We start from the raw sequence: 13,822 nt of genomic DNA on the forward strand, positions 1-13,822 counted from the left end.
GTATCGGTTGTCGCCGTGCTCAGCACCCAGGCAGAGGATTCAGTACGAGGCACCAGGAGGAGGAGGAGGAGCGTGAGGAGAGTGAGGTACAGCGCTCGGCTCACAGACAGGCGGCAAATGAAACAGAAAAGCCCAAAACGTTTCACCCTGCGGGAGGGAGGCGCCTGGGGATCGACCCGAAACAGGAAGAGAAAACAGAGAGGGGAGGTTCTGCTGGTCCCTGGATCTGTTTAGATGATTTCTGGAGGAGATTTAAAAAATAAAGAGGAAACCTCTTTATTTAAGACCGGCAGGAACGGTCAGAAACTTTACAGCAAAAACACTAAATATTATCTTTCATCTAGCTTCCAGGACACAATAAGCAATAAATCAATTATATTTGCATTATTTATTGTTTGTGTTTTTCCTTTCTGTCTACCAAAAACTGGACGACAAAAATCTTCATTATTATTGTTTTGGTCTCAACTAGCGCTCATTTTTGGAAGGATCATTTTGTTTGCAGAGACTTCACAATTCATTTTATTTGTTGTTTTGTTTGGATATTTAAAATGTCGCCCAGTTCTAGTGTTAAATCGTCATTAATTTAAAGTTTATTGATCTTTCAGAATATATTTTTGCACTATCATGTCACTGTAGTTACACTACTTGAAAATTGACTCAAAATAATATTATCGTTTATCGCAATAACTACTGGAACAATTTATTGTCCAGCAAAACTTGTTTTCCAGTACAAATAGCTTGAAATAATAAAAAATAGAAATAGGATGGTGTTTTAAGTCAATAATTCTTTAATATCTATAAAACGTAATGGCTGCACTGGCAGATTTTTTCATTTTTATTATGGGGAAAATGTATTGTTACAGAATTAAAATGCCAGGAAAACAATTTTTTTTCATGAATATTAAGGTATTGTTGACTTAAAATAAGCTTCTATTTCTTCCTGAAACTTTACTTGTTTTTGCACCAGAAATAAGAGCAAAAATACTTGGTAAGATTTAATTTTGTTTTGCAGTGCACCAATTTTAACAGCATCGACTTAACATAGCCAATTTTAGTTAATTCTAATTTCTCTTTAAGAACTATAAAGAAAAAAATAAATAATAGATTTATTAATTAGAATTTTTCAGTAAGTTGCAACTGCAACTCTTACTGAAATATTAGTTATAAAAATATGTTTTTCTCTATAAAAGCCTGAGGTTATGAGGCTTTCTCTGCCTCTTTCTCTACATCAGAAAAAAATCTACAAGTACAGTAGAAATCCTTTCTCCTACTGCGTCGTTTTAAACACCTTACTGACTTTTTTGACTCTCCTTCCCTCAGTAACAACATCCACACCGAAGAGTGTGGTTGTGACTTCGAAACAAGGATTTTTTTGATTTTCTTCCTGCGTCTTTACTCAGTTATTAAAACAGTTTAAAGAGCATTTTTATAAATAAAAATGTGTTGTTGTGTTACAGTGGATGAGTTTAAAACCAGGAAAAGACGAGAAAAAAGTCTTTTTTTTTCTCTGCCTCTTTTGCTGATGCTAGGAGAAACCTCCCGAGGGTGAAACGGCTTTGAAGGCACGGTTTCCTGCCACGTGTTTAATGTGTCATCCGTCCGTTAAACAAAGTGTAGGTAGTTCAGGTTGTGCCGTTTGCTGACTGACAAATATGGCGGCCCAAGCTGTGAGCAGAACCTGAGACAGTTACAGTACCAAGGCTACAATTGGAGTGTTTATACTGCAGATGAAACCAGCATAAAAAAAATTTAATAAAAAATCACAACAGTCTGTTAAAAAATGAGGTTTTCACTACTTTGCATGAAAATAAGAATGCAAGGTCTCTTTTGTTAAACATTATGTGCCGAGTCTCATTTTAAAGGGGGTATTTTGTTTTTTTGGACAGGTGGATATGTTAACCATATACACTCAAAAAAAAAAAATCAGGAAATAAATATATACCTGAAATGGCATGCACCTCAGTAGAAAAGATCCGGCTGAACAGACCAAAAGGAAACGACTAGTATGTACAAAACTACAGAATAAAGCACAAAAATAACCGTAAACGCCTGAAAAGAGAATATTTTTTTGTGGATCGTTGTAAATTGTTGACACTTTTTGCCCCTCTCAGGGGAATTTGCTCTAAGTGCTGGTTGAATTTGTCTGCATTTAATGCCAATTATGATGATTCTTCACATCTTTTTTTACGCTTTACATGCATTACATGAAAGTGGCAAGCAGTTTTTTTTTGTTTTTTTTTTTAAACAAAGGAAGGAGTCCAACACTAATTTTGTTTTTTTAAAACTAACCTTTGATCGCGTTTTCATCGTCGCTGGACGCGACATTTTAGACACTTTCAACGCTTTGCATTGCTAAGTGTTGGGTGCATTTTATGCAGGACGACCCCACGGATCTTTGTTTCACTTTTTTAACAACAAATCCCACTGTGGAAATCCAATAACCACAAAATTAGGGGGTCCAAGATTGTAGATCAGGCCAATTTCTATTAGATTGTGACCAATTACCAACAATAACGTTTAACACAAAACTCAGCCAAACAAAAAAAAAAAAGAGAAAGCAACGGTGCATGCCATTTTAAAATCAAATAAATAACAACAAACATTTCCAAAAGGAGTGAATCATCATTTCATCTGAGAAGAGTTAAAGTCTCAGACTGGGTGAACAGTAGGCAGTGTCGAGAGCAAAGAGCAACATTTCAATCAGAGGAGGGAAAACAATGAGACGCTACACAAAAACAAACTTGTTCCAGGTCTTTTTCCTTCTCCTCCTTCAGCCAGAAAGAACCGCAGCAGAAAGAAAGACAAAGAGTTGTTTGGGTTCGGGCTGCAACTTTCTGAAAGTCGTCACACACTAAAGCTTTTTCATCCCTCTCTGCTCCGTCTGCCGTGAAGAAAAGCTACACTACATGCATAACCTCAAACTTGTTTTACTCTCTCTTGGAAAAAAGTGCTATTTTAGTTCAATACGTTCAAATCACAAACCCATCGTTAAGCGTTTCCTGATCCCCTCCTGTGTTTCAGTAGCAGGTCTGTTCTGTAATGGCACCGCCATCCTAATCGAAAGTATTAGCGAGAGGCTCGTCTTGTCCTCCTCTCTGTCTACTATAGGTCCAACAAGAAATCACCGTATTGGTAACCCACGTCTTCCGTCTCAGTTACCCTGAGTTAAAAATGAGCGGAGAAAACAACAACACCCAGAATCATGGATTGGCTTTTACATAATCGGTCACAATAACTTAAAATATATTAAAATCTGCCTCTCCCCACCTAACAGCTAATCCTGCCCACTGCATATTACCCCAAAACCAAACCACCCCTCCATAAATGCACATTGTTTCATACATAACTGCCTTTTAAACTGTCTTTGACGTTTGAGCAGGGGAGGAATTTGTTTAAAAACTTCTCAACTAAGCTGCTTTTGCTTAGTCTGATTAGTAAAGAAAAAGAAAAACACATCAGCAGTAAATTGTTATTAGCTAAGTTCAAAAGATTCAGCCTGGGCCCGCTAAGAGCCTTCGTAGGAGTCGAGACGATGAACTGGATAGCAGCACAGTTTCACATTCTGATCCCAAAAGGCCGCCGCCGCCGTCGTCCAGAAACCGTTCCATGAGGGTGTCGAGCTCACTTTGGTCACCGTTTTTTTCGTGGTTTTTTTTGGAGGGCAACCTGAAGGTGGCTCCACCTTTTCCAGGATCAGCAGACTGAAGGAGGTCCATGAGGTAGCATCCTGCCCTAAAAACGGCTGATCCATAATCAGAGTATCCTTCAAGTTGTCCCTTGGCGTGAAAACGAAACCAAAACGGAAAAAAGAAAAAAAAAAGACGAGGGTGAATTCAGAGCGTCCCGCTTCTGAATATGAATCAGCATTCGAAGGCGATGTGCACCTCTGACCCGTTGCAAGGTTGCGACTGGGCTTCAGAGACAGACCATAATAAGTGCATGATGCATGGGCAACAATGCCGAGGTAACGTGGTCTGTGAGCGCCAGACCCAAAGTGTAGTGCAAAAGAAAGCAAACCAAACGAAAAGAAAAGAGAGAAGAAAAGGAGTTGATTACAGAAGTCAGTAGTGTCCACGAAACTCACAAACATGCATCCCTGAATGACTTTTGTGTGTCTTCTCTTGCTCACAAGAGGACGGGTTAATCTTGCTTTCGTCTGCACAGAGATTATATTCTTAAGGAGGAAAGAAAAGAGTTTTGCAGTTAAAGCATCATGGCTACCTGGCAAGAGGAGAATGGGTTTGATTCCGAACCCGTGTGAGGAAACGATGGGATGATTCAACCCTACAGTCGGCTTCAAACGTAAGAAACAGTTCACTTACCAATTTCAGAAAATTCTCTATGAGAGAGGGGAGTGGCAATGGGTCCAATTGGTCGGATTTAGTTTGTAAATTTTGAACATTCATTTGTTTTCCCCAGAGTAGAATTCATCCAAAGCCCAAACTCCGTTTATAAGCAGCAACAGATCCGTGTGTAGAGTTCAGTAAAGGAGAGGATGGGGTTTTTGGGGCTGGGGATTATCAGCATGCTTAAAGAATTTCCATTAATTGTCTTTTATTTAACTATTGTTCTTCGTTGCATTTGTTCAGCTTTGGATATAAAAGCTAAACAAATGCTCGCTCGGTGCCTCGCAGGCGGTTAAAAAGTGTCTGATTAGATGTTTCTCTGCAGTTTTTTAGGAATCCTCCTCATTCCATCCCTCCGTTTGTGCTCACCCAGATACTGCAAAGCAAATTGGCACAAAGAAAGCCCCATCCGTGTTTGAAGTGACGTACGTCGTGTGGGTTGTTTAGTCGATTGGTTTGGAATCGTCGTCCGCCTTCTCCTTTGCATTTTCCTTCAGCTCTGCAGCGGCTAGCGCCAGCCCGTCGTCTCGCGGGGTCGTGGCGGCTGAGTTCTCTGGCTCCGCCGGGAAATCCGGGCCTCCTGCTTCCATCTTCATCATCAGCTTCAGCTTCTTCTTTGGGGGGTTCTTCAGGGTTCCCATGCGCTCCTTCACCTTGTACTCCAGGGTGCTGTGCGGGATGCCGTACATGTTCTGTGCCTTGGACACGCTCATCTTCCCACTCATCACCACGGCTATGGCTTCCTCCAGGATCTCGCTGTTGTACTGGCGGTAGCGGCCCCTCTTCTTCCTCGGCTGCTTGGAGCTCGGGTCCACTTCCACGTCGGAGATGGAGTACGCCGGGCCGGAGGTGGAACTGTCTATGTCGGCGTTCCAGTACTCCGCCGCCCCGTCCAACAGGCTTCCCAGGCTTCCGCCGCGCCGGTTCTGTTTGGGCAAGATGGCTCTCAGCTTCCGGCTCAGACTGTTCTCGCCGTGACCTCCCGACCCGACGCCCATGGCGCCGTAGCCGTACAGCTCGGAGGCGTGGGAGTCCCAGGACAGATCCATGCCCCGCACTTGTGGGATCTTCAGGTCGACGGGCGGCGAATGGCCCTGCTCTCGCTTCCCGTCGTTGTGGTGGTGCTGAGCCTTCGAGGCTTGATTGTGGCTGTGATGATGGAGGGAACTCTTGTACGAGAAGGCTCCATGGTGGTTGTGGTGATTTTCCAGGAATGTAGGCAGGTCTTTGAGGTCGCTTAGAGCCCCACCGGCCTGCTTTAGCTTCATCAGGCTTTCGAGGTGGGCCTTGCTTTCCCAGAGAGAAGAGGAGCCCTTTTGGCTGAGTAAGGAGTGGGACTGCCCGTGATTAAGCAAGCCGGCCGACTCTAGATTGGCCAGAGAGAGAGCTGCGGGCTGGCTCAGGAGGCGGTGCTTCTGGCTGAGGAGCTCCTCCTTGATGCGCAGCGAGCGGGCCAGCGGCGGCTTGAAGGAGTTGGAGTTGGCGTAGCTCTCCCTCAGTCCGTCCTGCAGACTTTTCTGCAGGAGGCCGTCCTCTTCCTCCACTTCTGACAGGGTACGCTCCGCCTTCAGCAAATGTCTGGATGGAGAACAAGAGCATTTCAGAACATGGCGAGACTTCTCAAACCTACGGTACAAATTTGTGTTTTTGATGTTTTTTAAATTGTTCACCATGTTTTTATATCAAACAGATAATCTGTGAAAAGATCGACCTCCTCCACCTTTTCCCTCAGCTACTATTGCTAGTTAATAAACATCGTTTTCTCGATGCATAAATAAAAAACCCTAAAGCTGACAGTATTATCAGACATGTTATTTTTGCTATTTTCACCACTGTAATTTATCACTAAATTTGAAAATATGATTAGTTTTAGACTGTTTTTGTTTTAAGTATGAAGATAATTTCAAATGGAAACGTTTTTAAATAATATTTCTGTTTGTTTATTTATAAGTAAAATGCTTATAAATAGGAAGAGATAATAATTGTTTATTTATTGCATTACTGTCATTTTATTTGTACTTTATGATGTTCAATAAATAATGAAATACGGATTGTATAGTTTACATTCAAGTTAATAAAAACCACTCTGTTATGGATTAACCACATGTATGCTGGTTTCAAGAAATTTAATGTCAAGTGACATTTTCTTAATTTAAGTATATTTTTCTTAAAATAAGTTCATAGATGTTATTTGTATAAGTAAAAAAGGACTTATTACAAGCGAAAATACACTAGTTTTAAGATATTTGTGGGCTCATTTTGGTTAGATTATTTTACTTGTTTGGGAAAATCTTGACAAGCCAAATTTACTTATTCTGTTGGCAGATAATTTTTCTTATCTTTAGTAATATATACCCTGTTTTCGAAAGGTGAATTTTTGCAGCGTATGACTGCATTGATATTCTTATATCACTACTAGAAAACTCACTGATCTGCAAGCATCCTGCACTTCGGATTTGCATACGTCTGAAACCCGTTCAGATGTCAAGTACCTTTACTGGACCTATAGCAGTCAATGCTCCTTCTGCTAAGTAACTATAGCAACAGTTGAAAAGCTCTTTAAAAGTACTCCCATAGGTTCATAATCACAGGAAAGAGCATGGACGGCATATGAGGGATGGGACTTCAGGGACCTCTCTACTGGAGACGTATTATACAGAAGTACAATGTCAGCGCCTGCTGTGCGGTGCTGGGAGTCCGCAGCAGGAGATTTAACTCGGCTCATCGCTGTGGTCCGACTCAAGCTGGTTCAAAACAATACAGGGTTAATAGGAGCCTTTTGGAGCCTCATTCAGCCAGGCATCTGGTGGTCAATTAGACAGTAATCATTGATTTACAGGCTCAGTTTCAAAAGGATATTTCAGGACTTCTTAACCTTTAACCTTCTGTTATAATCAGGTCTTAGAACATGCATTATTTGGAGTCTAATGGTGCGTTCACACCAAAAGCGCTTTAAGTTCGACACGTGCACTTTGAATGCAGAGCCTGACATTTTGCCCTACACCTAGCGTTTCACGCGTCTGGTTGACGTTCAAAGTCTATGTGGAGGCGCATTGAGGGCGAGTTGGAACCGTCAGCTCTAGCTGTTGTTTTCTGTTGGACGTTCTTGATGCTTCCAACGCTCAAAACGCTCAAAACAGTTCATATCTTTTTGAACTGTTAGGAACCGCCGCAACGGTCCTCGACGCGCCTCCACATAGACTTTGAATGTAAACGCACCTGATGTTCAAAACGCATTTGGTGTGAACGCTCCAGATTTGAGCAAAATGTAGATTAGCTGTTCCTTGAGGATCAAACTTCTACTTTCTTAAAGCTGCATTTCCATTGAATATGCGCACAAAACTTTGTCGTTGTTCTGCTAATTTTGAAACTGCAATGTTTCCATTAAATCAGAAGCTCAATTAAATCACATGTGAATAAGTTTGTTCACGCGATAAGTCGTTAAAAAACTCGCTGCGCCGTCATCCTCCAACCACTTCCTGTTGTTTTCTTCAGCAGTAGTAGACATTGATCATATGAGAATCAGAATCCCTTTAATTTACAGCAAAATTAAAATAAGTAGCAACTCTCAAAGACAAGTTAAATAATTTAATAGTAAAATAAACTATATTTCAATAAATATAAAAAATATACCAGAAACACCTGGGATGTTAAGGAAAAATTAGTAGATAAATAATAATGACTCATGATGCGGAAAATATTATCTTAATATAAATTTATTGTTATTATTCCTACTACAGGTACTGTTGCTAATATGTTTATCTACAGGAATATTCCAGGAACATTATTTAATGTACTACATAAACAAAGAACCTGAGTAAAATGAAGGAATATTAATATGATACTGATAAACAGAAAGATATCGTAATTGTTTATAACTTATTGCATTACTGTCAATTTATTTGTACTTTATATGGTTCAACAAACATTCAAATAAGGATAATATACTTTTTATTTGAAAGAAAGCAGAAAGAAATGTACAAAAATAGCAACTGTTGAAGGCAAGTTAAGTAATTTAATAAAATAATAAATAAGTATATCTCAATAAATATAAAATATATTAGAAACACACAGAAACAACTGGAATGTCAAGAAAAAATACATAAATAATAATAATAATGACTTGTGATGTGAAAAATGTCTCTGTTGCAGTTTGTGAAGTACAGAAATGTTGATACAGCAGAAAAACATTTGATTGAGTTTCCATTAAGCAAATTTGTAATTCTAATCTTAAGGTGGATGGAAACACACCCAGCTTCAGCCTCCTAATCTGATTCACACTCAATGGAGACGCCAGGAGATAAAATAACTACCAAATTAAAGCCCTGAGCCTTGTCCCTTTAAATGTTTTGCTTCTTTATCATTTATAATTCCCAGGTGAACTGTAGTGTTAACCAAACATTAGATTTCCATTGTATCTGTAGTTGTTGCTGGAGTAATGTTTAAAATTGTTTTGTTAGATTAATGAAAGGTCAAATTAAACGGCAGCACCGCGCCGCCCTCCTGAGTCTTGTGTGTCTCTGGTAGATGAACTGGGTCGGGGCGTTCCTACAGGTTCTGCTTCCTGCTCTGGTTAATATTACATGATCCGATCGTTCCTCACTGGGAGGAAGAGCTCTGAGCCTCTGCGCCTCGGCGTCTCTCAGGGACCGGGTTCTGGCTTCACCTTTACCATAGAAAAACTTCTCAAAGGTTTACACAGTGGGTCACGGCTTTGGGTCGCAGCGTTTGGCAAATTAACCCGTCTGCTCCAACTTACATTGTGTACAGTTCCACCTAAATTATAGCATTTCAATTTATTTTCATCATTGTAGTCAAAGATTTCCATCAATTAAATAGATAAATAGTCATCAAGATACTTAAATGTCATTTAATCTAGGGCTGCAACTATTATGTTAGTTATCTATTAACCTATCAATTATTCTGATGATTAATCGATTAATCAGACAAGAAAATTGCCACAATCTACAGATTTTTAATTAAAGTTTTTTATAAACAAACATTTTATTGCCTATAATGCAGTAACATGGCATTCCTTTGGAGTACACTTAATTATTTCTAGCTGAGGATGAATCAACAGTAGAAAAAATACTTACATCCAGAAAATAAACAACAGAAAAGCTCAGCCTTTTCTGCTTCACTTATCAATAAAGTGTAGAGCTGATCTGTTGATTATTTTTTGGACTACCAATGAATAATTTGACAGCAAAATGTGTTTAATAGGAGATTATTTTTTACAGAATTTGAACTGGGTGAATTTAAAACTGGCTCTTCAGTTTTGGGTTAAACATATTTAGAGTCAAAGTTGTATTTTTGAAATCGTAAAACCAAAACCTCAATATTTTGTACAATTCTTTTTTAATCACTGCTCTAAGTATGTTGCTCTTTCAGTAAATTGCCGTTTTTTGAGTCTGTAAACTTCAGTTTAACAACTGATCGATTACTGAGTTAGTTACAATTAAACTGATTAATCGTTTCAGCTCTAATGCAACATTTGATTAAATTTTATTGCTGATTTATTAAGTCTTTCCATTGAAACTTATTGCTGTTCGTTTGGGTTCTGATCCCCATCTGGACCAGCTGTTTACTATTTATGCAGTTTATTTATTTATACAAAGACAATGTACAACATTTCATTGACCTTTTGAAAGGAGAGATGCATGATACCAGAATAGATTTTAAAAAATTATAAATAAAGCTAATTTCCACCTGCAGTCGCTGGACAGGTTGATGTAATCCTGTAAGATTTATGAGATTATAAATTGGTGAAAAGCAAGTTCAGTAATCAATTACATGCATGTTTGATAAGCCGTTTTCCGGATCTCTCACTGACTGTTGATGTAAGATGAAATAGTGTATTTTTTTTACCCAAACTGAACCTCGCTGCACATGCTGTTGGATGCACACAATCCTCCGTTATAGCTAATTTTTGAAAGCACTTAATAAACCAAACAAAAATTAAAACTTCTTCAAAAACACCTAGTAGACAAGAGTGTCTGTGACTAAGATCTTGGTTTAAATTTGGTGCACTGATTACTTTGGTTCATTAATCAAATGACATTAATAGTGGGGTTACTAAAACTCCTTTTTTGCCTGGTACCGCTCTCTTGACAGAACTGCCTACGTACTGAAGTAACTGTCTGGGACCCTTGTTAATTAAAAGGTCAAGATGAAATCTTAGTCCAGAATCTGTTTAAGTATTTACTTCTGGATCAAAGGAGGCTTGCCGACACCATAAGAGCAAGCTTTCCTATACGCATACGCGCTCGCAATCGACCCTTTTCCTGATCCATATTTGACCTAAAGATCAAAAGTATTTCTGAAAATGGCAGCTGCAATTAGTGTCGATTGTTTATTCCCTCTTGATGCAAAAAAGCGAGTATGGCGGCCAACGTGTCTCCAACATGGCTTTAAGGCAGAGCGTGTGCATCAATAAATTAACGGGAAGCAACGCAGGAAATCGTCAATAAAGGCAGAGGCACTGATTGCTTTTCGGAAAAGAGGAAGGTGTGATTTGTCAATCCGTACAGCTGTTGAACTCCGACTGTGGGGCGAGGGTTAGGTGTGGGTGGGCTCTGAATTATAATTACCTCTGCATAAATACATCTGCTGTTGCCATCTAAACATCACTTCTGCACTGATCAGCAGCAAATTAACTCGGAGGTATGATATCAGAAGGAAAGGTTGCCGAGATGAATTCCTGTGTTCTTAGAGCACAGCTTTTAAAGGGGGACTTCTTATGCAAAATTCACATTTTGCTCGTTTTTCTACTTTTATTTGGGTTTCTACTGTTTCTAAAAACAGTCCAAGCGCTTAAAAACAAAGCAAAAAAAAAGGAAAACACCCAGCTAGCTTGTGGCAATAAGTTAATAGTTTTTGGTGTCTGGAAAATGAGCCGCTTCAAAAACCTCTGGAATGTAACGTCGAAAGTCAGCAGGCACTGCCCGTTACCTAGCAACCCCAGCAAACCCCAGCCTGTTACCTAGCAACCAAAGCAGAGCTGGTTTTACTGCTGTATGGCTGCTGGAAAAGATAAGCGTTTTGTTGTTGCCTTTTCATTTAGGAACTACTTGCTGCATTCTTGTTGGTTGTGCAGGAGGCTTTACTTATGCTTTTCAAAGATGTACAGCTGTATAATTGCACATCTTTTTGTAGTTTTTATGTGTGAGTGTAAAAGTTGACTTTGTTAGCATGGCCAGCAGCAGCTTATTTGGATTTAAAGTGACAAGAGGCCCTAAAACAGCTCAAAATAGGCAGAACTGATTATCTAAGAATGATTTTGTGCAAAAAATGTGATGAACATGTTTTGAATTTCCCATAAACCCATCCTAACCTGTTCACAGAAGCATAGTGGGTCACCTTTATCAAAAGGAGAGAAGATCAGAACGATTTAGCTCAAAGTAGAACTTTAACCGACAGGTTCAGATCCTGACAACATTAAAGCTGCTGCTGATCGCTCATCAGCGACTCTCTCAGGCTATGAAATCACAGAGTTTGTTGAAGGGAAACAAGACGCCTGACGGCAGCTTGACAAATGGATACAGATCTGAATCTGATTCAAGCATGACATCATCACCTCATCCCAAATACCAACACTGGTTTCGGTGATAAACCAGAGTAATGATCCGTCTCCAACACCTGGAGCCGTGGTTGCTGTCTGAAGAGCCGACAACTCAAACGAGGTCAGCTGGCTCTTTAATCTTTCATTTTGTGTAGTCTAATCATGATTGATTACCTTTTTCATCCACACTGCCACTGTCTGACTCTACTTTTGTGTTGACACAGATCCTGCACTGAGAGGTGGCCAAAAATAACTTAATTCTCTATTTAAAATAGAATACATCCTATAATAATGATGATAGGACAATATCTTACCACTGTATGCAGTTTTTACCAGGAAGTTACTTTTGCATCTATCCTAATATTTCCACTCTTATGGAAAACTTAATTTTGCATTTAATTTAATGCAGGTAAACGATGTAAAACATCAAAAACATGAGCCAAACTTGTTTTGTCCATAAACTTAAAAACCTTATGTCTTACTGGTGAAAAAACCAGGTAAGAAAATATCTGTCCCAAAATCCCAGGTGGTAAATTTTTTTGCAGCACTGCAGCTGAAAAGCTAAAAGTTACTCTCAGGAACACAGTTCCAGTTAAAGTCCCAGTAGAGTAGGGCAAAAAGCTGCTCGCTAACAACGACTAGCTTTAGTTTTAGCTGCTAAGTTGTCAAAGCGCTAAATCTTATTTGTACACCTGATATATAAAAGAAAAAGGGACGCAGTGCTTTGCTACTAATTGCTAACACCATGGCAACTAGATAACAAGGTCAAAAAAAGTTTTAAGAAAAAAAATAGCGAGGAAGAAGGAAGTAGTTCAGTTATGTTAGTTTGACTCTGACAAACTTAACATGTAGACGTGATGTGGAATTCGGTGTGTTTTGGTGGAGTTACACTGTTCTTTCCCAGATGAGTTAGACAAGAAGGGTTGCAAAATGGGCCCAAAAACAGTAACTAAACACTCAACTTGAAAAGTAAAGCAGTAATTTAAAAACCTTTTCAGTTTAATTTATGTTACAGCTATGTAAACTTGTGATTTTTTTTTGCAAAACATTTTAAGTCTCTGGCCAATCTTACCCTTTGTCCCCAGCTGCAAGAGTGAAGCCTTGTAAAGTTGTAGGGCTTCCTCTGCTGTTATTCTTCTTTGTGGAGAGGTCCAAGACACCATCTGAGGATGAAATCAAAAGAGCAAAAAAAATAAGATTAAAATCTAATAAGATAGCCAGAGAAACACTGAGGATTATCCTCCAAACAACAAGATTTCAACTGGATCCAAGAACAATTTGTAAAAAAGTCCTTAGGCTTGAGACTGAACCCCACAGTGATCTTGATGAGCTCATCAGTGTGTGATTAAATAAATAGTTGGTTATCACTGTGTGTGCGAATAAGACGGTGAGATTAAGAGGTAGTTGGTTTTCTTTGGATCACCAAGGAGCTAATTGGACCAACTCTGCTGCAAAACCAAAGGAAATCTAGAAAAAAATGCAGCGTAAGGTTATTTCCTTAGCACATTTCATCAATAAGACAATATGAAGTGTTTTACCAGATAAAAAAAAAACAAAACACATCATGTTCTACATTTCCTCTTAAACTTTATCACTAATACCTTGGTATCTTAAACCAATCATTTTCAGCCTCTACAGGGGTGACTGAAATAGACTTAAAGTTTTATCCCAGTATTTTGTGGTATTATTGTGATAAAGACAAAAGTGACAAAATTGATTATTTATAACTTCTTCTTAGCATAAATAATACTGCTCTTGAAAAATATTCCCATTTGTAATTGGCTTCTTTAGGACACCAGTCAGATAAAGAAGTGTGATTTGTATCACTAAACTTCATTTCATAATATTTTAAAGTTATTGGTATTTGTTGATGCTTTCATTAAAAAAAACTGTGTAGAAAATAGTCAAACTAACA

General features: G+C 39.0%; 1 protein-coding gene across 2 annotated transcripts in view; it reads right to left on the reverse strand.

Annotated features, from left to right (window-relative positions):
- Positions 1–1,004: 1,004 nt before the first annotated feature.
- The window catches only part of lcor (ligand dependent nuclear receptor corepressor), a 208,563-nt gene continuing 195,745 nt past the window's right edge, over positions 1,005–13,822 (reverse strand). For both annotated transcript variants that reach the window (XM_032563380.1, XM_032563381.1), the window contains exons 6-7: positions 12,980–13,070; positions 1,005–5,924 (exon numbers count right to left, since the gene is read on the reverse strand). In XM_032563380.1, coding sequence (XP_032419271.1) covers positions 4,790–5,924; positions 12,980–13,070 — 1,226 coding nt within the window. In that variant the 3' untranslated portion in view covers positions 1,005–4,789. The remainder of the gene's footprint in view (positions 5,925–12,979; positions 13,071–13,822) is intronic.

The sequence above is a fragment of the Xiphophorus hellerii genome, chromosome 5, assembly GCF_003331165.1.
Source record: "Xiphophorus hellerii strain 12219 chromosome 5, Xiphophorus_hellerii-4.1, whole genome shotgun sequence".
Lineage (NCBI taxonomy): Eukaryota > Metazoa > Chordata > Actinopteri > Cyprinodontiformes > Poeciliidae > Xiphophorus > Xiphophorus hellerii.